At 54.2% G+C, this 26,224-nt stretch overlaps 3 protein-coding genes across 4 annotated transcripts in view; all 3 read right to left on the reverse strand.

The window, feature by feature from the left end:
- The window catches only part of PBX4 (PBX homeobox 4), a 51,045-nt gene extending 43,779 nt beyond the window's left edge, over window positions 1-7,266 (reverse strand). Inside the window, exon 1 of the mRNA XM_088839229.1 lies at window positions 7,065-7,266. Coding sequence (XP_088695355.1) covers window positions 7,065-7,216 — 152 coding nt within the window. The 5' untranslated portion in view covers window positions 7,217-7,266. The remainder of the gene's footprint in view (window positions 1-7,064) is intronic.
- Window positions 7,267-8,250: 984 nt separating this feature from the next.
- LPAR2 (lysophosphatidic acid receptor 2) lies at window positions 8,251-13,707 on the reverse strand. The gene is made up of 4 exons (XM_055430537.2): window positions 13,509-13,707; window positions 13,211-13,394; window positions 11,897-12,638; window positions 8,251-11,121 (listed from the first exon to the last, which is right to left on the reverse strand). The coding sequence occupies exons 3-4, from the start codon at window positions 12,636-12,638 to the stop codon at window positions 10,808-10,810; spliced, it is 1,056 nt and encodes a 351-aa protein (XP_055286512.2). The 5' UTR covers window positions 13,211-13,394; window positions 13,509-13,707; the 3' UTR covers window positions 8,251-10,807.
- A 763-nt stretch (window positions 13,708-14,470) lies between these two features.
- Window positions 14,471-24,035, reverse strand: GMIP (GEM interacting protein). Of its 2 annotated transcripts, none has more exons than XM_055430534.2 (21): window positions 23,891-24,035; window positions 22,806-22,890; window positions 22,234-22,309; window positions 22,065-22,122; window positions 21,665-21,790; window positions 21,508-21,572; window positions 21,288-21,395; window positions 20,776-20,856; window positions 20,521-20,691; window positions 20,293-20,430; window positions 19,744-19,931; window positions 19,391-19,497; window positions 19,229-19,318; window positions 18,837-18,914; window positions 18,610-18,764; window positions 18,204-18,392; window positions 17,970-18,107; window positions 17,671-17,867; window positions 16,954-17,341; window positions 15,357-15,423; window positions 14,471-15,224 (listed from the first exon to the last, which is right to left on the reverse strand). In XM_055430534.2, exons 1-21 carry the CDS (start codon window positions 23,907-23,909, stop codon window positions 14,851-14,853), a joined length of 2,898 nt encoding a protein of 965 aa, XP_055286509.1. In that variant the 5' UTR covers window positions 23,910-24,035; the 3' UTR covers window positions 14,471-14,850. The 2 variants fall into 2 exon arrangements, with proteins under 2 accessions (XP_055286509.1, XP_055286508.1); XM_055430533.2 differs by having other exon boundaries at window positions 22,808-22,977; window positions 23,891-23,998.
- Between the last annotated feature and the right edge of the window lie 2,189 nt (window positions 24,036-26,224).

Below are 26,224 nucleotides of genomic sequence, written 5' to 3' on the forward strand. Positions count from 1 at the left end.
ATTTAAATGAGAGACAGAAATTACGGCTGTCGTCGTCATCATCAACCACTGTATTCTGAAAGAGGTGCTCAGTGCTGTGCTGTGCTTAATCACTCGGTGTGTCTGACTCTGTGCGACCCTATGGACTGTAGCCTGCCAGGCTCCTCTGTCCTTGGGATTCTTCAGGCAAGAATATTGGAGTAGGCTGCCACACCCTCCTCCAGGGGATCTTCCCAACCCAAGGATAGAACCCAGGTCTCCTGCATTGCAGGTGGATTCTTTACTGTCTGAGTCACCAGGAAAGTCACACTGTCACTTAAATGACTGAAACCTACTCATTTATGAAACTTTTCTGAAACATTCACATATTGCTTTACTTACTGATAAAACCACTTCAAAAGGGATTTTGCTGTGAGCCTAGATAGCTTCAGGAAATCATTTTAAAACTAGCAAAGTCCAACTCTTGGGAAAAGTACCCCGAGGACAGTAAGACTTTGTTTTGGCACTAGAGCAAGCCAAGCTAAGTGTGTTAAGCGAGGAGCAGAGCTAAAGCCTGCAAGCAGGGCTAAGGACACAGACTGCCAGGCACCAAGTCGACTGGCATTTACAGAACCTCCTTAAGGGTGATGAAAAAGATTTGAGTGCTGAGATTTTACTTCCTGGGTTTGGACTAATAGATCCTCTCTTGCTAATGCTATCTGGCTTTAGGAAATTACGAACCATAAGTTCCTCTTCTGACTCCTTGCATTCTCTGATGGGTGTGCTGAAAGGCTGAACGCGTTCTGATGTGCACTGACGTGCTTACTTCTAATGGTCTGAGTTCCCATATTTAGTATCGAGGAACCGAGACAAGGGGCTCACCATTCAGTTGACAGTACATACCTCGCCATTTGAGTAAGTTCTAAGAACAGTCAAATTTACGTCATCATCACCTTTCAATATTCAGAACTTAATCCATAAGTAAAATCTGCAGAAATACTGGAGGAATTAAGAAAGTCATGCACATTTTGACTAGTAGAAAATATCTTACAAATCATATAAGTAAAAATCACATTAAAAATCGTTTCTTCCTAAGGAAAGTTATGAAGGTCCTAATTGAAGTGTCCATTATGCTGCCTAAAAGCCACCCTCTGAATATAACCTTTTGAGTTTCAGGTACACCACGCCATGTGCCATACAGCTAGCTCCTAAGACATGGATAAGAGCGAGGGTTTTCATCATATAATCTCATCTGTTGCATTGCAATCCCTTTTAAAAAATTTTATTTAATGAATTTATTATTTGGCTGCATCAGGTCTTAATTGCAGTACGCAGGGTCTTTTAGTTGTGGCATGTGGGAGCTAGTTCCCCAGCCAGGGATCGAACCTGGGCCACCTACATTGGGAGCACAGAATCTTACCCACTGGATCGCTAGGAGTCCCTCTTCATCATATTTTTATTTGTTATATATAAAGCTCTTTTGCCCTAAAAACCTTAGTACCATTCCCCATTGGTCATTTGCTATTATACTTAAATTCTACAAACTATCACAAATTTGAGCTATGGTTTTATAGACTGTGTACAGGAAATATTAAAAACAATGCCTGGAACCCCTAAAACCTGATTTCCTTGGACTGGAAATTAAACAGACCTGGAAACAACAGGGCCCCAAGCCCCCAGATCAAAAGTATCATCTAGAGGGGAAAACAATCAACTATTTTCTGATTTTTATTTGGTTCATTTCTAATTTTCTTTCTATGTTAAGAAGGCAAAACAATGCTAATATGTGACCCTTGTGGTTAATTTTAAATTCCTTATGCCCACACACAATTTGGGCTCAAAAATAATTTCCATTTGTCATATTAACCATCTACTCAAGGAGATTAAACCAGTCAATGCTGAAGGAACTCAACCCTGAATACTCATTGGAAGGACTGTTGCTGAAGCTCCGATACTTTCGTCACCCGATGTGAAGACCCAACTCATTGGAAAAGACTGATGCTGGGAAAGATGAAGGCAGGAAAAGGGGACGACAGAGGATGAGATGGTTGGGCAGCATCACTGGCTCAATGGACGTGAGTCTGAGCAGGCTCTGGGAGAGGGTGAAGGACAGGAGGCCTGGGATGCTGCGGACCATGGGGCGGCAAACAGTCGGACACGACTGAGCGACTGAACGACAAAAACAAGGTAAAGCAACCCCTGAAAACTGAAGTCAGTGACACGCTCTCGTCCCTACTCCTGAGAGTCCAACCTCTCCAAGGGCGGTCAGGGATCAGCACCCGTGGGAGATGGTTAGAAATTTGGACTCTTTGGCCCCACTGGGACCTGGTACATCAGAGTCTGCAATACAATAGGACTTCTGCAGAGATCTGCTGCAGGTCCAGCTGAGAGAAGCATTGCTCTGAAGCAGAGTTGTCTGGAAATTTCTGCAGTGATGGAAATGTTTTTTACCTTCATTCATATAGTAGCTATTAGCCACATGTGGCTACTGAGCCCTCGAGATATAACTCGTGTGACTGAGGAACGGAATGTTTAATCCTATTTACTTTTAATGCATTTTATTATTTCTAATTATTATTATTTTTCTGCTGCTCTGCGTGGCATGTAAGATCCATCTTAGTTCCTCACCCAGGGACTGAATCTGTGCCCCCTGAGATAGAAGTGCAGAGTCTTAACCACTGGGATGCTAAGGAAGTCCCCAATTTTAATGCACTTTAATTTAATTTATGGCAAGGGGCTACCACATTGGACAGGTAGCAAGTACCTGCGTTTCCTTGCAAGCAGATGGTCAAGAAGTGACCACAACAGCCAAATTTGCCAATCTGGCAGCACAATCCTTCTATCCTTCCAACATGCAAAATGACTCCAGTCGTCTTTAGCTGCTTCTCCCTGAACATCAGGCCTGAAGCTGGGTCTCCAGTTTGACACCGCTGAACATTCTGCTTCTTATTTTTTTTTTAAGGTAAAAAGTGGATTCATTTAGATTCAGAGAGAAGTACACTCCACAGACAGAGTGTGGGTCATCACAGAGGGTGAGTGGTGAAATTTGGCGTGGTTAGTTTTTATAGTGGAGAAGGAAATGGCACCCCACTCCAGTGTTCTTGCCTGGAGAATCCCAGGGACAGCAGAGCCTGGTGGGCTGCCGTCTATGGGGTCACACAGAGTCGGACACAACTGAAGCGACTTAGCAGCAGCAGCAGTTTTTATAGACTACTTTTGCTCAGGTTCTTGACAACTCATCGCAGAAAGAATTCAGTGAGAGACAAAGTGATAGCTAAGAAGTAGGTTTATTTAGATTCAGAGAGAAGCACACTCCGCAGACAGAATGTGGGCCATCGCAGAGGGCGAGCATGGCCCCTTTTTAAATTAAACTTCCAAAACTCACCCGTCAGCTTTGCCAGATCCAGAGTTTTCACCCTGACTTCTTAGGAATCTCACTACTAGACAAAAAGTAAGTCCTCCAGCCTTTGATGACTGGCAGCTTTCAGACCTCAGGGCACCTGAAGCCTGAGGATTCTCAAAGGTGTGGTATACAAGCACACTGTTTGGGGCCATGGTAGTGGGGTGGGGGACCCAGAGACTGCACCAGATTTTCAAAGGGGCCCATGATTCAAACACTGGCTAAGAACTCTGAGAGGAAGGAAGAACTCTGCAGCCTGACAGTCCTGACAGAGGAGCCTTCACAACCTGAGTCTGGCAATCTCATAAACCCTTCATAAAGGGTTTCAAAGGTATTCATAAAGGTATTCAAAAGTATTCAAAAGAGGCAAGTGAAAAATCTATGTAAACTTCAAAATGTACTATTATAAAAAATAAGGCCATATGTGATAGAGCGATAGACTCAGAAAATCTTTGGCAAATGAGAGAAAATTTTCTGCCTTCCTGGTTCCATATAAGAAATGAATGAGGACATGGTCAGTGAGAGGTCCAAACCAGAAACTGTAAAACTGTCCCTTCTCCAAGAAAAGCTCAGGGTGTCACCCAAGAAAGTCATATCATTCAAGGAAACCGGTTATCCCTCACACAGGAAGTCTCTAGCTGATGAGGGCTGAATTTCACCTAAGACGGTGCATTCCAAGGTCCCCAGTGTCCATCTACTGTCCGGCTACTAGCTGTGTAGCCGGAAAGAAGAACAATACACCGTTCACCATTCCAAGACTCCATCAAGCTGAAGCTATAATGACAAAATGAATTACACACAAGCACACAGAGCTGCCTTTCTAGCGTAGAAAGGTGTAAGAAAAATCCAGGGCTAAGGAGGACAGCTGTGCTTTCCTTCTTTAAACACGTTTAAGGGTGACAAAGTGGGCTTCCCTGGTGGCTCAGTGGTAAAGAACCCACTTGCCAGCGCGGGAGAACTGGGTTCCATCTGGGGGTCAGGAAGATCCCCTGGAGAAGGAAATGTCAACCCATTCTAAAGTTTTTGCCTGGAAAATCCCACAGACAGAGGAGCCTGGCAGGATATAGTCCATGGGTAAAAAAGAGTCAGGTATGACTTAGCAACTGAACATGAACACATGGACAAAGCAGGTTGAGAGGGCCTCAAATCTGAGATGAAAAATTCTTTCTTGCCAGCCAGTTGAGCTAAATGGACTCCAGGGGCGATGAAGGGGTTGGCAGGGCACAGAGAGATCGCAGGGTCAAAAAGACTCAGAAAGGTCTCACCCATTTGACCAATCAGGAAAACACAGTTTGCTCCCCTGCCCAGGTTGATAATCTACCTGGCTGCTGCGTTTACTATGAGGAATGAAGTTAAAGTGTTAGTCGCTCAGTCATGTCCGACTCTTTGCAACCCCATGGACTTCAACCCGCAAGGCTCTTCTGTCCACAGAATTCTCTAGGCAAGAATACTGGAGTCAGTAGCCATTCCTTTCAAGGAACAGACCCACCCAAGCTATATTTTCTCTGAAGTGGAGTAAGTAGTCTACCCACTAGAGGATTAAAGACTGGTGTCTGGACGTGGGTGACTTTTAGGGCCCTGAATTCATCTAGAGGCAACCCAAGAAGCAGGACAGATGTGAAGCTCCCCAAAGTCTCAAAATAGAAACCCCAGGGCTCTTTCTACCTCAGAAAGAAAACAGGAATCAGCTACCTAACAGCTGTGTGGTGGTAAAGCAAGCACCATACCCTCCGTTTTCAGTTTCTTAGCCTTCAAAGAGAAAGGACTCTGAAAACAGCAAGTAGTGACTGACTGCATTCCATTCTAAAGCCTACCTAAGGGAGATGAGAATCTCGAGATTGACAAGAGAAAAGCAGCAGCCTCGGGGCTGTGCTGGGGTGCCACATGCCTGAGGAAGGCCGTCTCGGAGCAGAGTTCAAGCTGCTTAAGCAGCTCTAGGCCTAGAACAGAAGGAACACGGCTAACTTGGCAAACACTGAAAACACTGCTTCTGTGGTTCCTGGGTGTGAAGAGCCCATTTTCCCTTTCTCCCAGCTCCAACCAATCCTTCCAGAATCTAAGTGCCACAAAACTTGACTGAATACTAGGTGCCAGGTATTGTGCACAGCCCTGGGAATACAAAGGAAAGTACGACAGTGCCCTTGCTCTCAGACTGGCTTAGCAGACAGGGCATCACAGAAGGGCACCCTCTCCCGGCCCAGCTCTTTGTGCCAGGAATCACCTCTATTCAGCACACTGCTATTATGACGACCATTTATAAGGCAGTCTCCCCCACACCTTACTTCTGAATGAGCTTATTGTAAAAGAACCTCTCAGCCGACCTGGGTTCTGTGGCAGCTAGCACGCTGCTCCAGTGAGGGAGGAAGTATGTATATGTGACACTCAACTTTCCAGATAGAGGCCTTGAAACTGTGGAAAGAACTGACATGTTATAAGAAGACATGTTATATATTTGCTTCCTCTGTTTCTGGGGCTGCTGTTCACCTGGTTTTGTAACCTGTCCTCCCTAGAAGGTTCTAGGCACTGTACAATTCACACCTCCAGACCCTGGTCCCATCCCCAGGGACCATCCTTTACCCCAAACAGGTCCCATTCAACAAGACCTCATCTTCCAAAAGGCTTTGCTATTTTCAATGCTTTGCTATTTTCTAATAATCCAAGCAGACCCCAAACACAATTGGCTGCCTTGTGAAGCACATTCTACCAGTCCTGGCTGGCTGACAAGTGGTAGGTGGAGGTGAGACATAAAAACCACGGTGACTTTCCCACTACACCTGAAATAAAACCCAGACCCCTTCCCGAGGCTTGTCATCCCCACGCGACCCTGGTTCCAGGCTCTCTGCACTCTACCGGGGACTTTCAGTCCCCAGCTCTGCTTGCTTCCTGCCCTTTCCCACCTCGGGGCTCTGAAGGTGCTGTGCCCTCTCCCCCTGGCTTCCACAGCTCTCCATCCCTTTACAGTTTTTCTCACAACTTACTGCTGTTATTTTCTCTCTCTCAAACCATTAGCCTGAGAACAGTGACTATGTCAGCACCCAGCTCTGTGCCCCACACATAGTACCTAACAAATAGCCACCAAATGAATTTAAAAAAAGCCGGGGGGGGGGGGGAATCCTGTCTCCACGCAGCTTCCCCACTAACCTTTTTACTGGATCATTCCCAAATCAAATGACACCATCTCTTCATTCCCCAGTCTTATTTCCCACAACTCGTTCTCCATTACCGGCCCCCCCAAATTTCCCATCTTCATAAATACCACTGATTCATTATTCACAAATCCTGTGTGTACCCACCTCTTAGCCCTTACACGCCTCATCTCCAAAACTCTTCCGCCTTATATTCCATAATCCTTGAAACCACCTTTCACCATAAACCTCTCCATCCACAAACACTCCTTAAACCCGTCTCTCTCACCTCAGGACCAGCTCCTAAAATCCACCACTCAACTGCGTAGCCCCATAAGCCCCCTCTCAATCCGTTCCAGTTTAACCCTTCCCGTCCCTTCGGCCTCCGAACCCCGCTTCAGTCCTCCTCAAGCCTCCCCCTCCCGTGCGCCCTGCCCGCCCTCTCTCCGCCCAGAGACTCGTCGCATCTCTCACCTTGCACCTTCCTCACCCTTCACCCCAGCCGCCCGGTCCTGGCCCCTCGGCCCACACCCCTCAGGGAAGCGACTCTGGATGGCCCCCCGCCGAATCCGCGCCAGCACCTGGCCTGCGCCTCGTCCAGGCTCTGGTCGGTGATGGCCATGATCTGCTGCAGGACGTCGCCTGTGTTGGAGCCCGGTGGGGGCCCGGGCGGCGAGCGGCGCGGGGCAGGCGGTGGCGGCGCGGGGCGCGGCGGGCGCTGCGGAGCGTCCATGAGCTGCGGGTGCTCAACCAGGAGCCGGCGAGGCTGCAGAGCTCGCGCGGACGTCGTAGCCAACTGCCGCAGTCCGTGCGCCTCGCGCGCACGCTGGAGCCCCGCCCCTCGCCGCCGCCTACGGCCAACCGCCGCCAGCCAAGCGGCGGCGCCCCGCCCAGGGACACGCCCTACTATCGCCGCCAGCCAACCGCCGCCGCCCAAGCAGCCCCGCCCCGCCCACAGACACGCCCCCACCAGCCCCTCTCAACGGCTTAGGACTCTTTCGGAGGTTGCTGAGGCAACGGCGCTTTCCATTTTAACCCGCTCCTTCTCCCCTGCTGGCTCAGACCTTAAAGAATCCGCCTGCAATGCGGTAGACTTGGGTGCGATCCCTGGGTTGGGAAAATCCCCTGGAGTAGGGTATGGCAACCCACTCCAGTATTCTTGCCTGGAGAATCCCATGGACAGAGGAGCCTGGCGGGGTACAGTCCATGGGATCGGACTGAGCGACTAAGCACACATTCTTCCAGCAGGAGAGGGCGGCGCCGGTTTTGCTCTGCTTCGGAGACTCCCGCCTCTCACATCTCTGCCTTCCACATTTCCTCAGAGCGAACGCTCCTGCTCAGAGACACCTAACTTCTCCTCAGAGCCAGAGCCCACCCCCCTCGCCTTTTCATAGGCTCCCATGTCTCAGAGCATCCCTCAGGAACCTACACATCTCAGATTCTAACTTCTCAGACACTCCACTCTTCCTTAAAGCCACCCTTTCTTTTCAGACCTTCCGTTGCCTTTCAGAACCCCATCAACACCCCCCCCACACACACACACAACCTCCAGAAACCCTGAGCCCCAGACCCCTGCTCAGTGAGCTAGTACATCGCTGAGCCTAGATTCCACCAGTAGGTCACTGGGGCTTCCAGCCTCCTGGCTCCCCCTGCTGCACTTCTAGTGTTCCATGGTGGCACAGGAATATGTGGCGATGGTGGCTGGGAAGTTAAAACTGAGTGATTTTCTCACTTGCAGAAACCAATTCACCTTTCAAGATTCAGCTTGAGTTTATTCATTCTTTCGCTCTACAGCATTCTGCTGGCACGGGAAGGATGCTTTCTGAGGACCTACCCTGTGATGCATCCCCAAATCAGAGCGAATCTTCACAGGCCTTTGTTTCTAGCTGTTAGGACTTCCACCATCAGAGGATTCTTGTGTGAGAGAAAAGGATTTATTATTGGACATAAATCACTTCTCCAAAGTCATGGGACTCCTTAGAGTCTGTTTGCTTTGGGGACAGATTCCTGACACAGGCTCAGAAAGGAACTTCAACTTCCTGGGAACATTTCAGAACCTTCTTCCCACTACTGTTGGAAAGGAAATGCAAAAACCATCTAATGTGAAACCCCAACATGGCCCCAGTTAACAGGAAGTACTAGAACACGTGGGGACCATGGAAATGTCAGTGACTAGTGCGGTCAGTGGCCACATGAAAGACCTGAAAAGTGGTCAGTAACTTTGGTGTCCTTCAGAGAATAGTGGTGGGGGGAGGGGGCTGAAAGCTATGAGTGCAGTCTGAGACAAGAAAACCTGAAGTCACCTGGTAGACAGGAGAGAGCCTACAGGGGAGGGAAAAACTGATGGCACAAGATCCCAAAGACCAGAATTGTGTGGGTTAGAATCTGGAAGATGCTGATGCAACAGCAGACAGCTCAGAGCACACGAAACAGAGCTACCTTTGGAGACCACCGGGCGGGGGGGATTTTCCCACCCCACAGGAATTGATTGACTGCCTCTGCATCCGAAACAAAAACTCCTGTCCAACAGGCATGGAGCTCCATGGAGACAAGGACTGTGTACTCATCTGTGTGGTAGAAGGTGCTGGCTAAGGTCATCACTTCTGGCAATTCAGGGCCCATGCTGCCCACATTGGACCCTGGGATACATAGCACCCGTTTATTCTTGCCTCTTCACAGAGCTGTTGTAGGGCCGGGAGAGTTTCCTAAAGGGAAACCCAGCCCCATTCAATGTAGAAAGACCTACATGTTTTTGGTTCTTTGGCAATGCATGCTTTAGTAGTTTAAGAATTTGGTCTCTGATGGGAGGCCTGGGTTCAAATTCTGACTAGGTGTGGAAGCAGAGAATTCGGACCCTGGTTCACTCTGTGCCTAGCAGATTGCCTCTTGAGCATCTGAGAGGGGGTTCATCATGGGTCTGGCACATATGAGACCATAGAGTGAAGTGGGGAAAGCCGGGCTGAGCTTGTGACCAATTCCAGACTTTATGGAAAACTGAAGTCCTTTCTTCAGGGGCCTCTCTAGCCCGCTCTGTGTCCTTCTGCAGCTATGTAACCATGGGCCAAATCTCAATCTTTTTAGGCCACTGTCCTCACATGAAAAATATGTGTAATACCTTTGCCACAAGAAGCAGATGGTGATTAAATAAGGTACCTAAAGTACTGTGATGCTGGGAAATAGAGGGCAGAAGTGGGGACAGAGGATGAGATGGTTGGAGGGCATCACCAAGTCAATGGACATGAGTTTGAGCAAGCTCTGGGAGTTGGTGATGGACAGGGAAGACTTAACGTGTTGCAGTCCATGGGGTCGCAAAGAATAAAGTACATATCTGTGTGTCAGGCACAGCAGAGGAGCTTGAGAAATGGCAACTTTAAAATCCTGCATGCTGGTCCATGGACCCCACAACCCCGAGCCCATCTATTATAGGTAGGTGATAGAGTGGGCAATGGTATGACACACCTGACCATTAACAACCTGGACTCAGACAAAAGGGCAAGCAGGAGGCTTACACAGGCCAGGAACCACTCTGGGCTCCAGAGGATGGAGACAGAGAGGCAGGTGGCAAGATGGAGGCAGGGGAATAGGTGGAGGAGATAGAGGACAAAAGGAAAGAGACCAAGGGGGAATGAGAACAGGGCCGAGGAGATGCCATGTTGAAGGGTCCGAGCTCAGTCTGAGCCAAGGTGGACAATTCTGGGACACAGGGACAGACAGACCAAGCTGACAACAGAAGAGGCTTTGGAGATCTCAGAGTAGAAAAGTTTACTCCTTAAATCACGCCCTCCTTGTAGACTGCCTCAGTTCTCATGGGGACAGGCAAAATCCCTGGAGGCTGCAACGGGTCTTAGACCTTTTCCAGCTCACACTCAGCACTCCTGTCTGTGCCCCTAAACAGTCAGCCTCAGGCAGACGGGGCACCCATAGTCTATCCTTGTTACCCTGCTTCCCCGGGCTGTGTGGCCTGAGAGTCCTCATCTCTCTCATCCACACCACCACAGACAGGAAAGCAGTCCACAGGGGTTACCAGGCATGTGCAGAAAAAAATAGAAAAGTGTCTGTTAAAAAGCCCCCCAACCTGAGATGACTTCAGAGCCCAATTCTTGCACCCCATTCAACTCTCTTCCAGTTGCATAGATGACCCTAACCCGCAGGCTCAGAGACAGGCACAGCTGTGTGCCTGGGAAGGGCTGGCAGTGGTTCACGCCATGTCAGATTGACGGTCTGCCTTTAAGTCTGGCTCGCAGACTGGGTAGAGCCAGGCGCATCCACAGTGGCCTGGGGCAGCGATGTGGCATTTGCTGTACCCTGCTGAAGTCCAGGTTAGCTAAAGGGTGGAGTCCATCAGGGAATGGCCATTCTCAGGAAGCATGATGCGAGTGCTAGTGCCTGTGTGGGTGGAGGTGGTGTAGCGAACAGACTCGTGGGTAGATGGGTGGAGGCACCGACAGCAGAGGAGGCGGCGGAAGGTGCGGCGCATCTCAGCATCACGGCATGAGTACACCACGGCGTTGACCAGCGAGTTGGCCTCGGCTAAGAGTAGGAAATACTTCTCCACTGCCAGGACGTTGCAGGACTTGCAGCCCAGACCATCCAGGAGCAGCACCACCTGGCCCGGCGTCCAGCAGACCACAAATGCCCCTGTGGGATAGAGCCTGATGTGAGCAGGGCCAGCTGTTGCAACCGCTCAAAGCTGGAGGGACTCTCTAGATCTTGGGCGACAGCTGAGCGGTTTACAAGCAAGTACTTCCTATCTTGCTGCTTTTGCAGCATGATGGGCAGAACGGCTAAGAAGGGGAACCTTTCTCTGATTTGTCTGCCTTTCCTAACTGGTACACGGTGGACAGGTGGAGTAGGAAATGGCAGCTACAGTATTCTTGCCTGGAAACTCCCATGGACAGTGGAGCGTGGCGGGCTACAGTCCATGGGGTCGAAAAGAGTCAGACATGACTGAGCACGCACGCACACAGTGGACAGGACCCCGGACACTGAAGATTCTTTGGTGGAAAGGAGGTCACTGTGGGACTGGCCAGTTAGTTGGTGGGGGGAAAAGAATGATTGGGAAGAGTTGCTTTGTTTCTTGGGGGTGGTGTGTGTCCTCAACCCAGACCATTCTACATTTAACAGCCAAACTGACCTCATTACTCCTGGCTAAGAACCCTTAAATTCCCACGGAACTCAGAACAAGCTATGACTCCCGTTTGTACCCTTTAAGGCTGTGCTGACCTCTCCTCACAGAACAGCCACGTGGGCCTTCTTCTCTCTTTGGGCTGGTCCTGTTGGAGCTCTCAATTTCTGTTCCCTCTGCTTGGGACTCTTCCCTGGCCTCATCTCAGATATCACTTCCTTGGAGACAGTTCGTCCCCTCCCATCCCGCTCAATCAGATTGGCAGTCGGGAAGCAGGGTACCACTCACCTAGGATGATGACAACAGTCTTGACCAGGTTCAGCGTTGTTTCACGGTAGCGGGGGTGGCAGCTGACATGCTCGGCCATGCGCTGCACTCGCCGCCTCACATAGAAGAAGATGCGGGTGTAGACAGCCACCATGAGCAGGAAGACAAGCAGACTGGACAGCGCCCAGACGGCGAGGTAGGAGCGGCTGAGCAGGGGGGCCATGCGAGAGCAGCGGTCCAAGGCACAGAGGCAGTGCCAGGAGTGGGCGGGCAGCAGCCCCAGCCCCAGCGCGGCCACCCACACACCCACAATCAGCATGATGACCCGGCCTCGGGGAAGGCGGCTGTGCAGCTGCACGGCCATCACACTGCGGTGCCGCTCCACGGCAATGGCCAGAAGTGTGGCCACAGAGGCCGTCAGGCTCGTGTCCAACAGGCCCTGCCGCACGAACCAGCCCCGGAGTGACAGCCGGGCTGTGCGCGGGCCTGTGTGGAACATGAGGAAGAGGTAGGCCACACCGGCAAAGAGGTCAGCTGCGGCCAGGTTGCCGAGCAGGTAGTAAATGGGTTGGTGGAAGCGGCGATTGGAGGCGATAGCTGCAATGACCAGCAGGTTGGTCAGAAGCACCAGCACGCTGACAGTCAGGCCCAGCGCCACCACGACCAGATCTTTGGGCCGCCAGTGGGAGCTGAGCTCCTTGCCACTGTTGTTGTAGAAGAAGCCGATGGTCTCATTGTAGTAGCACTGGCCCATGGTGACCATCTGGGGGCAGAGAGGGAGAAGTCAGTACAGGCAGTCCTTGGTGGAAGGACACAGAAGGGAGCAGCAGCCAGAGGTAGGGTTAAGACAGGAAGGGCAAGTGTCTCAAACTCAGATGAAAGTGAAAGTCGCTCAGTCCTGTCCAACTCTTTGAGACCCCATGGACTGTATAGTCCACGGAACTTTCCAGTGGCTACCTAGATGGAGTGGGTAGCCTTTCCCTTCTTCAGGGGATCTTCCCAACTCAGGGATGGAACCCAGGTCTCCCGCATAGCAGGCAGATTCTTTACCAGACGTCTGACCACCAGGAAAGATGCCTCATGGCAAAGTGGCACTGGTGGGGACAGGGCTGACCTTGGAAAAGCAAGCTCCATGAGTTGGGGGGTGGGCAGCTGTTGCTAATTGGTGGGGGGTGTCGATTAGGGCAGGACAAAGCGGGGTGAGCTGTGAAAGTAGACAAGCGAGGGTCAGTTTGGTGTTGGGGGTCAGTGCAGGGAGCAGAAACCAGCGGGAGTGTTCGCAGGGCGGGGCCACTGCTAGGACCAGGCAGGAGGTCGGTGCTGGGGTGTGGTGACCTGGGCAATCAGATTGGACAGTGAGGCAGCTCCATGAGTTGGTTTGAGCGCGAGTGCTCCCGAAGCAGGCGGTGCGTCGGGCCGCTCCGGGTGGGAGTGAAGACGCTGGCGGCCTCTGGGACAAAAGGGGCTGTCAGGAAGGCGGCGGCAGGCCTGGCCTCGGGGTTGGGGGGTGGGACCCAGGCTGGGGGTGGAGAAGGAGGAAGGAGAGGAGGGTGAGGCGCCCGGGCCCCGCGGGCACGTGCCGCGCCCTCCTCGGAGCCCGCGCGCACCCACCCCGCGTCGATGCCGGCCTCACCTGAGCCGCCCGTCACGCCGCCGACTGGGCGGACCCGCGCCCGAGACCCATGGCCGGGCGACCAGGGCGGGAGCAGAAGAGCGTCTGGCAGCGCCGGGCCGGAGCGGCCGGGGGAGGGCGGGAGGCGGGGTCCCGCCGCCACGCCCCCGCCGCGGCGTCCCGCCCCCACCACCTGGGCGAGCCCCGCCCCGTCCCCGCCACCTGGAGGAGCCTTGCTTCCGCAGCCGCGGCGGGGACAGGGGCGTCCGGAACCGCGGCTCCCCGTTTCCTCTCCGCCGCGCGGCCCCTCGGCCGCCCCTCTCCACTTCCGGCGCGGGACCCCCGCCTCCTGTCCCTGCACACCTCTCGCGCCTGCAACTGTGGGCCTTCGCTGGGCTGGCCGCGAGTTCCCGCCGTGACCTGGCGCCGCCCGGGCCCGCGTCCGGGTGGTCGCCTGGTCCGCGCCCCCGCCCCGGCCCTCCCCTGCCCGCTCCCTCGCGTCCAATCCGCCGCCGAGTTCCAAGCCACGCCCTGATCCGACCCCGCTCCCCTCGCCCGGACCCCAGCCCCTCCTTGGCTTCGCCCGCCCAGAGCTACCGCACGCCTGGCCCCAGCTGACTGTCCGGGCGCGCTCAGGTTTCTCGGAATGCCTCTCTCCTCAGCACTGTTCCCTGCTCGGCCCACGCCTGTGGCAGCCCTGGACTCCCACGTACCGGAGCACACAGCCCTATTGTCTCGGTTATCTGCACTTTGTTTAAGTGTTTGATTTCGCAGAACTCGATCTCACACGGAGCTCTGGAGGGCCGGCCCGTGTGACTCAGCAAGGTGTCCAGGCCCAGCCTCTACTGCCTGTGGTAGGGTGTTCTGAGATGAAAATATGAGTGCTTTGGCTTCCGTGGTCGGTGAAAATGAAGCGGAAGGTTGCTGCCTCACTGACCTCTCCTCTGTCACCCTCTCCCAGCAAAGAAATACACTCAAAGATATCAAAAGACACAGTTTATTCAGAGGCCACCAGACCCCAGGCACCACCAGGATGCTGAGTCTGGGTTGCCACACCCTCCAAGATCTGGTCACTTGGGATCAGCTAAGGAGGCAGACAGATGGGGGAGTGGCCACAACCAAAGTAGCAAAAAGCACCCCTGTCTCAAGGATCCCAAGACCTATATTGACCCTGAGTAACCTCTGAACTTGAGTGGCCCTGATGCTTGGCATTGACCTGTGTCTTGTAGATGGTATCGTGATACCACCAAAAGGTTTTTACTTCTCCGCTAGGCCATGCAGTCTTTCCTCCCCAACATTTAACTCCTGGGAAGTTGGGCCCATCTTCTCAGTCCTGGCCTTCTTGATCAGAGCACTGGAATAGTCAGAAGTGGTCCTCGGCCTCCTCAGTTTGGGGGTCTGGGCAGCAGGTGGCCTTGGGCACAGACTCGCTGTGCAGCTTGGAGAGTAGTCTGGCTGTCTCCTGGGTGATCTCAAAATGCTTGGGCAGCGGGGTGCGGCGCAGAGGGCTGTCCTCACGGATGGTGGCGGCAGGGCTGGGTCCTTGCCTCCGCAAGCTCCCTTGGGGCACTGATGTGACGGGGGTCTCCTCGGACAATTTGGAAGCCACCAGGGCCAAGCCGGACAGCTGGTGGGTGACAGGCCGCACACCTCCCCGGGGATATTTCACTGGCTGGCGGCTGAAGTGGCCACGGGGCTGTGTCCCCAGGGGTGAGTCCTCAGGCCCTTGGCTGGACACTGTGGGATAGGGTGGTCAATGCTAAGCACCCCGAAGTCCTCTGGATACCACCCTCCATTGTCATCACAAAGTCCAGCAACCCCAGGGCAGGAGCAGCCCCAGAACCCTGGTCTAACCTCCAACACACTCACCATCCCCTCCCTCATTTTTGATGTCTTCAGTTATTTCCTCTTCCTGCTCACTCTGCAGAGTTGGAATCTGTAAGAAGAAACCCAGGAATGAGACCTCCAGTAATAAAATCCCAGTTCTTAGAGACTCTTGAACATGCCAAAGCTCCTCTTTGTAGTTTTGTTATTTGGGGAGAGATGATGCCCTCAAGAATGTACTGCTTGCCCTCCTGGGAAGAGGTGTCATTAATCTCAACTGTGGGCTCTGTAAAGTGGGAATGCCTTTGCTTAGCAGAGGTTGTTGGTTGTTAGTCACTCAGTCATGTCTGACTCTTTGCGACCCCATGAACTGTAGCCCACTGGGCTCCTCTGGCCACAGGATTCTCCGGGCAAGAGTACTGGAGTGGGTTGCCATTCCCTTCTCCAGGGGATCTTCCTGACCCAGGGATCGAACCCAGGTCTCCCACATTGCAGGCAGCAGAGGACCAGCCTGGAAAGTTACAGCCATCTCTCTGTTAGGAAGGGGTGAACTACCAATCTCCATCCTGCTATACTGTCTGCAATTTTCAGCCTGCTTTTTTAGCTTGTCTGTGCACCTTTTGGTTTATCCCTGGTTTATCCTTTAGCTAAATGCTAACAGCAGTTGGAATGCTCTCTGTGTCCTGAGCGCTTTCTGAAGTGCTGAGTCCCATATCTCACTAACAGCCCCCTTCCCAGCTCTGGGGCGCTACAGGGAAGACCCAAGCTCTCAGGAATGGTGAGTATATCAGGACCCGAGGGACAGGAAGCCTCCCCCAGGAGTCCCGTCTACACATGGTTTTCACTAACAATATGTACCGCTTAGGGCACTCACCAGCACTGTAGGCATGCAGTCAGCGGAGGCTTGCACACCCCTCTCTGGCCTTACTTCCTACCACCACTTGTTCATTACAGCATAGGGCTGTGCCCTGAACACACCAGGCATGGTCCCACCTCAGGGCTTTTGTACTGGCTGTTCCCTTTGCCTGGAACACCTTTTCCCTGATCTCCACCTGGCTTCCTTCCCCCTCACATCCTTCTAGTCTTTGAGCGAACTCATCTTCTTCAGGGGACCCACCCACGGCATCCTGTTTACTGTTACAAACTGCCCACCACCTCACCGTGGTGCCCTTGGCATCTCTCACTGTACCCAGCCCTTTCTTTCCTTTATAGTCATCATCACCTTGGAACATCCCATATAACTCTGTATGACTTTGTATCATATATCTTGTGTATTGTTTTTTTCCTCACTATAAGGTAGGCAACCAAGAGGGTGGAGTCTGAATATTTGGCTCACTGATATATATGTAATGCCTAGAACAATGCTTGGCACACAGTAGGTGTCCCATAAATATTGTTGAAGGAATCAATAGTATTCATGTTAGGATCTCTGCAAGGCTGTACCCTGTTGTTATTCCATTATTTCCCACCACTCCATTCCTTACTTTTCCTTTCAGGATGAGTGCAGGGTCAACAATAAAGGAGGAAGGGAATGAAACAGACCATTTTAAAGGGGAAGGAAGGAAGGAAGACAGGAGAGAGAGTGAGAGGATTACATGGAGAGCAGGTTCTCCCCAGGTCTGTGGGCCCAGCAGGTTCCTACCTCTGGGAGCGTGGCCTCGGGATGCTTCTCCAGGGCACTAAGGAGCATGGCGTCTGGGTCCTGGTCTGAGGCTAGGGATAAGGGCAGGGGGTCCAGGACAAGTTGTAAGTGTGGTGGCTGCAGGCTGGCTGGGAGGGTCACAGGGGGTGGGCTGGGGTCTCGGGGCAGGATCTCAGTGGCCAGGAGGAGCTCGTCGGGCCCGAAGATCTGCTCATAGTGCGCAATGAGGAACTCGATGAGCTGAGCCTGGTGTGCAGAATCCAGGAGGCAGGTGACAGGTCCGGCCCCAGCTGGCCCCGGACCGTCGGGCAGCCGCAACAGCGTCGGCCCAAATACGATGCCCAGGTTGTTGGCAGACATCTTGTTGTCCTCAAACTGTGCAGCCACCCTGGGGACAGCATGAGCAGAAGGATCAGGGCACAGAGTGTCTGATTACTGGCCACTGGGTAGGACCTGCAAACCAGGCTAGTGGTGACTTGCTCAAGTCATGGGTAAGAGGTTCTGGTCGTTGCTTGCGACCAGCAGCCACAAGCCTGGAGATGGGGGTCAAGGGTCAGCATCCAAAGTCAGGAGTCATGTATTAAGTTTCAGAGCTCAGAAAACACATATGAAGGTCAGAAGTCAGTGTCAGGGGTCAGTGGTCCCAGGTCTAAGGAAGCCACAATAGTCTGAGCCTCAGGTCAGAAGTCACGTGTCAAGATCAAGGACAGTGCACACCTGAACAGATGGGCCACCAGGTGCCGCAGGGTGTTGTAGTTAGAGTCGGGCAGCTGCACCAAGAGGGTCTTCAGCGAGCGGATAACCTCAGGGCTGGGGCTGGGGGTCCCAGGGTCGTGCACAGGGTCTGCATGCAGGGTCTTAGCCAGAGAGATGAAGGCATCGTAGAGGTGGAAGGGGACCACGGGGTCAGTGAGCTGGGGGTGGAATGGCAGGGGGGATATGGATGTGGGTGGGCTGCAGAGGGTCCTCAGCCTGAGCCCATCTGGCCCACGAGTCCCAAGTCACTGAGCACCCACCTCCTGGAGGAATCGCTTGAGAACACTCGAGACATCATGAGGTGAGTTCCCTGACAGGTCAACCAACGCTCGGCCATTCTCAAAAGCTTGGCACAGCCGTTCCACGCGGACCCTGGACCCGCTGACCCGATAAATGCCCTGCAGGGCAGGGGTGGGAAGTGGACACCTGGCTTGCAATCTGGCGATTGCGAGGGCTGGGTCACTATTGGGGGTGGTCAAAGGTCAAGGCAGCACCTGTACATTCAGCGCGCGCTGTTCTATCTCGGCCGTGCACCTGGTGATCACAAAAGGCACCTCCTCTGGGAAGTCCCTGGGCAGTTGCAGGAAGTTGACCCCAAAGAGGGAAGTCCGGGCTGGCATCCGCTTATGTCCACAGAGGATCAGTAGAGTCTCGAGGCAGCGCTTGTGGCAGGTCAGAAAGCACTGAGGAAAGGGCACAGGGTCAGGAAGGTCATGAGGGTCAGTGGGGGAAGAGAAGGTCACAGAGATACTCAGGGAGCAGGGGGTTCATAGGGGATCATCAGATCAGGGCAGGTCTCTCATGGGAAGGTCTTAGGAATCTCAGGTCAGGGAGATGCCTGTGGTAACAGAGGTCACTGGGGGTCAGCAGAGGTCATTAGGACATCAGTCAAGGCCATACCTCCTCGCATTCTGTCCCGCTGACCATGAAAGCCTCACACTCTCGGCACTTGGCTGGGCCCCGCAGCCGCCGCAACCGGTGGGTCTGGGCCGCGTTGGATAGTATCCACTTTTTGAAGGGGGTCCCTGGCCCATTCTCCAGCCCATCTCCCAGGTCTGGAGGGAGGGAGACAGGGTCAGAAGTGCCTAGTCCATACCCAGCCCACCTCCACCTGCTTCCAGCCTCACCAGGGTCTCGCTCCTCAAAGTCATCTGAAGACTCGGTACCTATGGATGACACTTTTACCAGCCGCCTTGTGCCGGAGCCTGGAGGGTGAGGGTCACAGAGGTCATGGGGGAGGCTCCAAGGCTAAGGAGACCTTCCTGGTCTTCAGCCTTCCCAAAGCACCCACGGATGCCCTTGGGGAAAGGGACAAAGGTCAGGGGGGTCAGACAGGTCAGGGGTTAGGGGCTGAAGAATAGGTCAGTAACCTGGGGGTAGCAGTGGGTCCAAGTTGGATCAAGAGAATGGGTCAGAGATTGAGAAAATAGGTCAGGGATGCCGGGTAAGTCAGAGGTCAAAGAAAGAGGGTTTGAGATTGAGGGTTGGAGCCTGGCCAGGGGCCAGAGGATGGTCCCACCTGGACTGGAAGTGGGAGAGTCCTGGGAGCGAGACTCGCTGCCGCCGCACATGCTGTCCACATCACTGCCCACAGTGGGGCCCAGAGCCCCTAGGGAGGGACAGGTCGGTCAGGTGTGGCTTTTTCCCCAGCACCACTCCTGCCCACTTTCACTGTGCTTACCCTGCCAGCCTGTGCCTGTGTCCTCCCAAGGGCCTGGCTCAGCTGCACTCTCATCCAGCTGTGGAGGGGGTGCTCCAGAGAGCTTCTTTCTTGTGTCCAGAGGGGAACTGAGAGGAGAAGTTGGAGGGCTCTGATAATCAGGAAGCTGGCCTGGGATTCACATCACCCCTGGCATCCCTTTTAGGACCCAAATTCAGGGACTTGGGTCTGCAAGCCCTTTTGGCCATGGGCATCATGGCCCCCAGTGCAGTAACCCCAAATTCCCAACCCTCCCACGACTAGGACAACCCCACCCAAATGCCTGGCGCTGTGTCTCCCTGACTTCCTATTCGACCCTGTTCCTGGGGACCCACCTGTGCGTGAACTCCTGGAAAGAATAGGCGGGTGGCGGGGGCGGTGGGGAGTGGGGCCGTATGGCCCTCACGAACTCTTGGTATCGCTGGCCGGGCTCGAAGGGAGTGCAGCACTCGGCCAGGGCGGCGAAGGCGCGGGGGCCACGCTCTGCCTGAGCCCCTCGAAGCCCGAACAATCCCAGGGTCACCTGTGGGGCGGAGCCCAAGTGTGAGAGGGGCGGAGCCTGGGAACCTGGGGCGTGGCCTGACCCTGAGAGACACCAGCTCGGTCCAGGCTGGTCCAGGCTTGTGGGCCCGGCAGGGCAGTGGGAGGTGGCTGAGGGACTGAGCCTGCAGCTGGGATAGGGGTGTGATCGAACCCGGGTGGGTCAACCTCGGGGCAGGACCCCTTGAGTGAGGCCGAGAAAGGAAGTGCTGTCAGGGTCTGGGGGCGGAACTGGTTGTCCCTGGAGAGGGAGGGAGTCCTGGTGCCCTGGAGGCGGTCTAGGGGCAGGTGAGGCCCAGCGGTGCTAATGAGTGAGGCGGGCAGCTGTCGGGTTAGGGTCTCACCCGCCTCAGTACTTCGTCCCCCTGCAGCACCAGTTTGCGCACGTGTGACACGATCCGCTGCTTGGCGGCCTCCAGTTCCTGTTGCCGCGCGTTGGCCTCTCTGACGCAGGCCTGGTACAGCGCTTCGGCCTCCTGCGCCTGGAGAAACCGAGGCAGGGAGCGTGTATGGGAGAGATCCGTGGGGCTGGGGGCGCCGAAGCGCAGCGGGGCGCGGGGCGGAGTCCCCACCTTGGCCTGGGCCTCTTCTCGAGAGCGCCGCCGCCGCTCCTGCTGTTTGTTGGGGCCTGGTGAGGCCTGCAGAGCCAGGTCTTCGGGCGACACCTGGGAGCGCACCCGCAGCTCCTCGCTGCGCTGCATGTACTGGAGCTGGGCCCGCCGCAGCGCCTGCACCGCCTCGTTCTAGGGGCGGAAGGGGGACTAGTCTTCCGGCTTCTTCATCTCCTCCCTCAACCCGGTTTTCCAGCCCGCAACCCTAGGCCTCACCATTCGCTTCTGCTCTTTCATCCACTGCTCCTTGAACTCCTTCCGCCACTTCTCAATCTCAGTCCGTTTGGCAGCCAAGGGCTGGGAAGGATGGGGAATGAGGAATGCTGCCTGGGTTGCTTGGTCATCCCATTCACCGGGGCCACATGTCTTTCACCCTCTGGACCTTTTTCTGGGTCTGCGCTCTCTCCTGGGTCTTCTCCCCCAGATCTGCCCTCCCCCACCCCCGTGGCCTCTCCACAAAGAATCTCGGTGGTCACCTCCACCCTTTGGGTTTGGAGCTGGGGATGCCAAGGCTCTCTTCCCGAGCACACTCGGCATCTCGCCCATAGCCCGCAGACAAACAAAAGCATAGTTTTGCAATCGCACAGGAAGCCTGGTTTGAATCTCTGCTGGGTAACCTTGGGCAAGCAGCATCCCTGGTCTTGGCTTCCTCATCAGCAAATGGTGCTGACGGGAATGATGCCTCCCCGGGTGCTTGTAGAGAAATGATGCATGAAGGGCCCCCTCACCTGGTAGTAGTCTCTTTTCTGCTGGGCCAGTGTCTCCATGGCCAGTGTTCCTAGGCTGAGGTCGTGCTCCAGAAACAGGAGGTAGATATACTGCAGTGACATTTGACTCTGGGGGAGGGGAGAGGCAGCTGGTTTAAGAGGATGCTGAGGATCTAGGGGGGCGTCCAGCTGGGATTCTGGAGGCATTGGGCTCTGGGGGCCAGTGTCTGCTCAGGGTTACCTGCTGCTGGATTGACACCTTGCCAGCCTCGGCAATCTTCATGATGTTTTTGGCAAACTCCAGCTCTGGGGGTAGACAGCAGGGGTCTGAGTCAGGCGGGGTGTGAGTACGGCAGGGTCCAGGGCGGGGCCTGGGACTGGGCCCAAGAAGCCCTCACCATAGCTGGCTCTCTTCTCAGTCCAGGCCAGCAGCTCCTTGACGTAGCGGCTCCAGGTCTTGGCGTACTCCAGGGCTGCATCCACGCCCCCCTTGGTTCGGATGAGCCGCAAGTCCAGTTCCTCCCCTGGGGCAGATGGGTGGACCTCTGAAACCTTCCCTGAGCCCTCAGACCAGACCAGTGAACCCTGTTCTACATCCTATGGCTTCTCCAAACACTCCCTTGCTTTTGCTTATCCAGGTTGCGGTCTTACACTGATTCTCTACTGAGACTGGGGGCTCCCTGAGGACAAGGGTGCACGTCTGTTGTGTGCACTGCCATGTCCCTGGTGCATGGAACAGGCAGTTGGTGATGGAAGGACTCCTCTCTGCCCCCATGCTTCTGGCCCCAGAGCCCCTACCTGTAAGGGGTGCAGGATCCTCTGGGGAGGCGCCACTCCAACGGCTGGTTTCACTGGTCTGAGGGGTAGGGGGAGACAGCATTCAGCAACAAGCAGTGCAAGCGCCCCACCTTCCTCAGTCTCTCCTCCGAGGCCCCCTTTTCCCTGTCCCCTGGGTCCCATCTCTCACCAAAGTGGCTGTGGGGTTCTTGTCTGGTTCCGGGTCTCCTGAAATCACAGGGTCTCCAGCCAGCATCTCAAGAGTCCTGGGAGGTCAGGGAGTCAGGATGCCACCCTCCACCGAGTCTGTCTCACCAAGGGTGCTGGGGACCCCAGGGCAGTTTGGGGATGGTCCTAGATATCACCTCTGGGACATCTGTCATATCTGGGGATCCTGAGGGAATGGACTTTAGGAAGGAAGTATGTGAGCTTTTTTTTTTAATGAAATTTGAGATAGAATTTGAAGGATCCTGGGTAACTTTGGGGTTTAGAGTAGGATTATAAAGTTCTCAAATGTTTTAAGGGATCACAAGGGTCACAAGAAGGATACATGGGGGCCCTAGGATAGCTCTGGGGGTTTCTGGTGGATTTAGGGGGTTGAATTTGGGGATATTCAAGTGTGTTGAGGGCCCTCTCTTAAGCTTCTTGGGTTATTAGGTAAGTGCATCTAGAAGTTGCAGGTTCCTAAAGGGGCTTTGGGCATCTAAGGTTAGGGATTTGGGGATCCTGGCAGAATTCGGGGTGACTCTGGCTCAGACTCACACGTTCCCCAGTGAGATTTCGAGGTTGTCCAAGCTCCGGAAGATGTCACTGTACCTCTTCCTGCTCTCAGGAGCCGGGGGTAACCCTTGGAGAGGGGAGTTTCACACATGGGCCAACAGAGGCCTCTCTCTACCCACTGCACCTTGGCAGCTTGTTCGGAGGGTGAGGATGGCTGGCGGGGGGCGGGGGGGGGGCGGCGGGGGTGAGGAGGTGGGGTGGGAGGGTGGAGGGAAGGAGAAAGGAAAGAGAGAGACAGAGAGTTCTGGTCCCATGGGGAGTGCAGGATGGTGTGGGTGTTTGAGCTGGGATGGCGGGAGTGTGGGCTTGGGTGGGGCCTGACTCAGGACAGGCAGATGGACTCAGGCACAACCCAACACAGAGACGGCTGCTTGCAGAAGCAGAGACACCCACACATGCATGGGCCTAGAAGCAAAGTGACAAAACAGATGTCCTAGATACAGCCACACTGTCTCCAGGGACAGAGACAGCTTGACAATGGAGCCACATGGACCTCAGGCCGGACAGATGGAAATACACGTGGGACAGACCAGCACAGGGCCCGCGGCAGAAACACACACGGGCAGATTGAAACCCGGGGAGGCATAAAGACCAAATGACACTCAATATGCAAATCAGAGACACAAAGACTGGTGGAAACAAAGTCGGACCTCGCCACGTTTCTGCTGCAGGCACCCCTTCTATGGGGCGCAGATCAGCATGCTCCCCTCCCTGGGCAATGGAGTAGCTGGGTGGGGATCCTGCCGCGTTGCCCTCTCCATCAGCAGTTGTGACACCCTGCCCCCATCACGAATATCAGAAGCAGAAGCGGCCACTTCCCCTTCCTGGGCCCCCTCCCCCAGACATCCGGGGTGAACTCCTACGGGGGAGGGGGTCAGGGGCTGGTGTCCCGGGCCCCCTCTCAGCTTGGGAGTCTCCACAGTGGGGGATTCCCGCGTCCTCCCCATTCAGGAACTCCTCTCCCAGCTCTCCGGACGGAGAGGGACAGGCGGGGACCCTCACTGATTGAGGAAGTAGGGTACGGTCGGGAGAGGCCCCTCGAGGATCACGAGTCCCGGACCGCCTACCCGGCTCTGTTGAGTCCATGCTCCGGCCCCAGGGTCGCTCGGCTAGGACGGGGACTGGGCTGGAATCGCGCGCCGGCGCCGCCGGGGCCCAGCCCCGGTTTCCTGCCTCGGCCGCCGCTGCCGGGGCTCCGCGCGGCCCCGCCTCGCGAAGGCCCCGCCCCCAACCACGCCTCTGCTGGCAGGCCACACCCTCCAGGCAAGGCACGCGGACCACGCCCCCTGCCGGAGCGGCCGGGGGTGCACGCAGGACCTCCTGAGTGACCGGCCGAGACGGCTCCATCCCGGCCAGGGTTTCCTCTTCCCACATCTCTGTGGGCCCCCCTAGCCCCACCTACACAGTCTGCCTGGCCAGAGGAGCCTGTCCCAAACTTTTCCCGTTCTACAACACAGTGACACCCCTGCCCAGCAGTCTCTTGGAACTCTGAACCCATCCTAAACTGACTGGGGCAGTGGGAGCCCCCTGGTGGTGGTCTGATGTTCTGCCCCATTCCGGTTGAATCTGAAGTCCCCGAAAGCTGAGCACCGAACTGATGCTTTTAAACTGTTGTTGAAGACTCTTGAGAGTCCCTTGGACTACGAAGAGATAAAACCAGTCCATCCTAAAGGAAATCAGTCCTGAAAATTCACTGGAAGGACTGATGCTGAAGCTGAAACCCCAATACTTTGGAATTCATTGGAAAAGACCCTGTTGCTGGGAAAGTTGTTGGCGGGAGGTGAAGGGGATGCCAGATGAGATAGTTGGATGGCATCACCAACTCGATGGACATGAGTTTGACCAAGCTCCCAGAGTTGGTGATGGACAGGGAAGCCTGGCATGCTGCAGTCCATGGGGTCACAAAGAGTTGGACGCAACTTGAGCGACTGAACTGACTGAACACAGCAGTCCTCAACCTTTTTGGCACCAGGGACCGGTTTTCTGGAAGACAGTTTTCCCATGAATAGGGGAGGTCTGAGCAGGGGTATGGTTCCAGGATGATTGGAGAGCATTACACTTATTGTGCACTTCACTTCATTATTACATTGTGATGTATAATGAAATAATTATACAACTCATCATAATGCAAATCAGTGAGAGCCCGGAGCTTGTTTTCCTACAACTGGATGGTCCCATCTGGGGGTGATGGGAGACAGTGACACCTGAAGAGTGTTGCTTATGTCCAGTCTACTCTGGAATCTCATTTTGGTTGCTGTCACTGCAGAAAACCCTACTTCACAAAGATGAGATGGAATGGAAGTGGACATGGAAGCAGGTTTTTCAGTGCTTTTGTGGCAATCGCAGGATATTCTGCTTTGACTTTAATCCAGAACGTGTGTGCGTGCTAAGTCGTTTCAGTTGTGTTGGACCTTATCGACTATGGACCATATTGTCCATGGGATCCTCCAGGCAAGAAGACTGGAGTGGGTTGCCAAGCCCTCCTCCAGAGGATCTTCTTGACCCAGGGATTGAACTGGTGCCTCTTATGTCTCCTGCATTGGAGGCAGGTTCTTTACTACTAGCGCCACCAAGCCGGCAAGTGTTAGTTGCTCAGTTGTGTCTGACTCTTTGCGACCTTATGAACTGTAGCGCACCAGGCTCCTCAGTTCCATGGAATTTCCAGACAAGAATACTGGAGTGGGTTGCCATTCCTTTCTCCAGGGGATCAGATTCTTTACCATCTGAGCCACCAGGAAAGTCCATCCAGAACATACAGAAATTTGAAATGATCTTAAACATACTTTTAAGGCCACCGTCATTTTTTATCTCAAGCAGTTGCTCCTTTTCTAGCATGGACAAAGTCAATTCACCTGGCTTTTTCACAAATGGGTTGAGGATCCATTCCTTCTTAATTTGGGGGTCTTCTGTGGTTGGAAAGTAGTGCTCAAACTCTTGAAAGCTGCGGTAGGTGATCATTCATCAGCTGGGAGAAAGTAGGCCCCGGCTCAGTCCCTTTCAAAATCTCTGCTAACGTTTGAAACATGTCAAAAATCCCCAATGCTCACCTGTTGCCCCCATAATTCTGGTGTGGGTTTGAATGCAGCCACTTTATCTGCTGACTTGAACATAGTTGTTTGCCCCTGAAGTGACAGATTGAGTTCGATGAGCAGGTTGAAGATGTCACACAAATAAGCAAATTTTGCAACCCGTTCTGTCACTGGAATATGCTGCCAGTGGTGACTGTTTTTCTAAAAGAAATTTCCAGAGCAGCTCTCGTAACTCAGAAACTCTGGCTAGGGATCTGCTTTTAGGTAATTTATTTTTATTTATTATTTTTGGCCGTGTTAGGGCTTCGCTGCTTTGTGCGGGCTTTCTCTTGTGGCGGTGCAGGGACTACCCTTCGTTGCAGTGTGTGGGCC

Source organism: Moschus berezovskii, chromosome 8 (genome assembly GCF_049115385.1).
Source record: "Moschus berezovskii isolate FMDL1 chromosome 8, NW_MosBer_1.0, whole genome shotgun sequence".
Lineage (NCBI taxonomy): Eukaryota > Metazoa > Chordata > Mammalia > Artiodactyla > Moschidae > Moschus > Moschus berezovskii.

What these genes read in the sequence shown, in the direction of transcription:
- GMIP (XM_055430533.2), bottom strand. Translation starts at nt 22,914, where the DNA reads ATGTGTGAAACTCCCCTCTCCAAGGGTTACCCCCGGCTCCTGAGAGCA. An exon ending in GGATCCTGCACCCCTTACAG is followed by an intron (nt 21,791 to 22,064) that starts GTAGGGGCTCTG and finishes CATCTGCCCCAG; the next exon opens with GGGAGGAACTGGACTTGCGG. An exon ending in TGAGAAGAGAGCCAGCTATG is followed by an intron (nt 21,573 to 21,664) that starts GTGAGGGCTTCT and finishes GTCTACCCCCAG; the next exon opens with AGCTGGAGTTTGCCAAAAAC.
- LPAR2 (XM_055430537.2), bottom strand. Translation starts at nt 12,638, where the DNA reads ATGGTCACCATGGGCCAGTGCTACTACAATGAGACCATCGGCTTCTTC. An exon ending in GACTGTTGTCATCATCCTAG is followed by an intron (nt 11,122 to 11,896) that starts GTGAGTGGTACC and finishes TCTATCCCACAG; the next exon opens with GGGCATTTGTGGTCTGCTGG.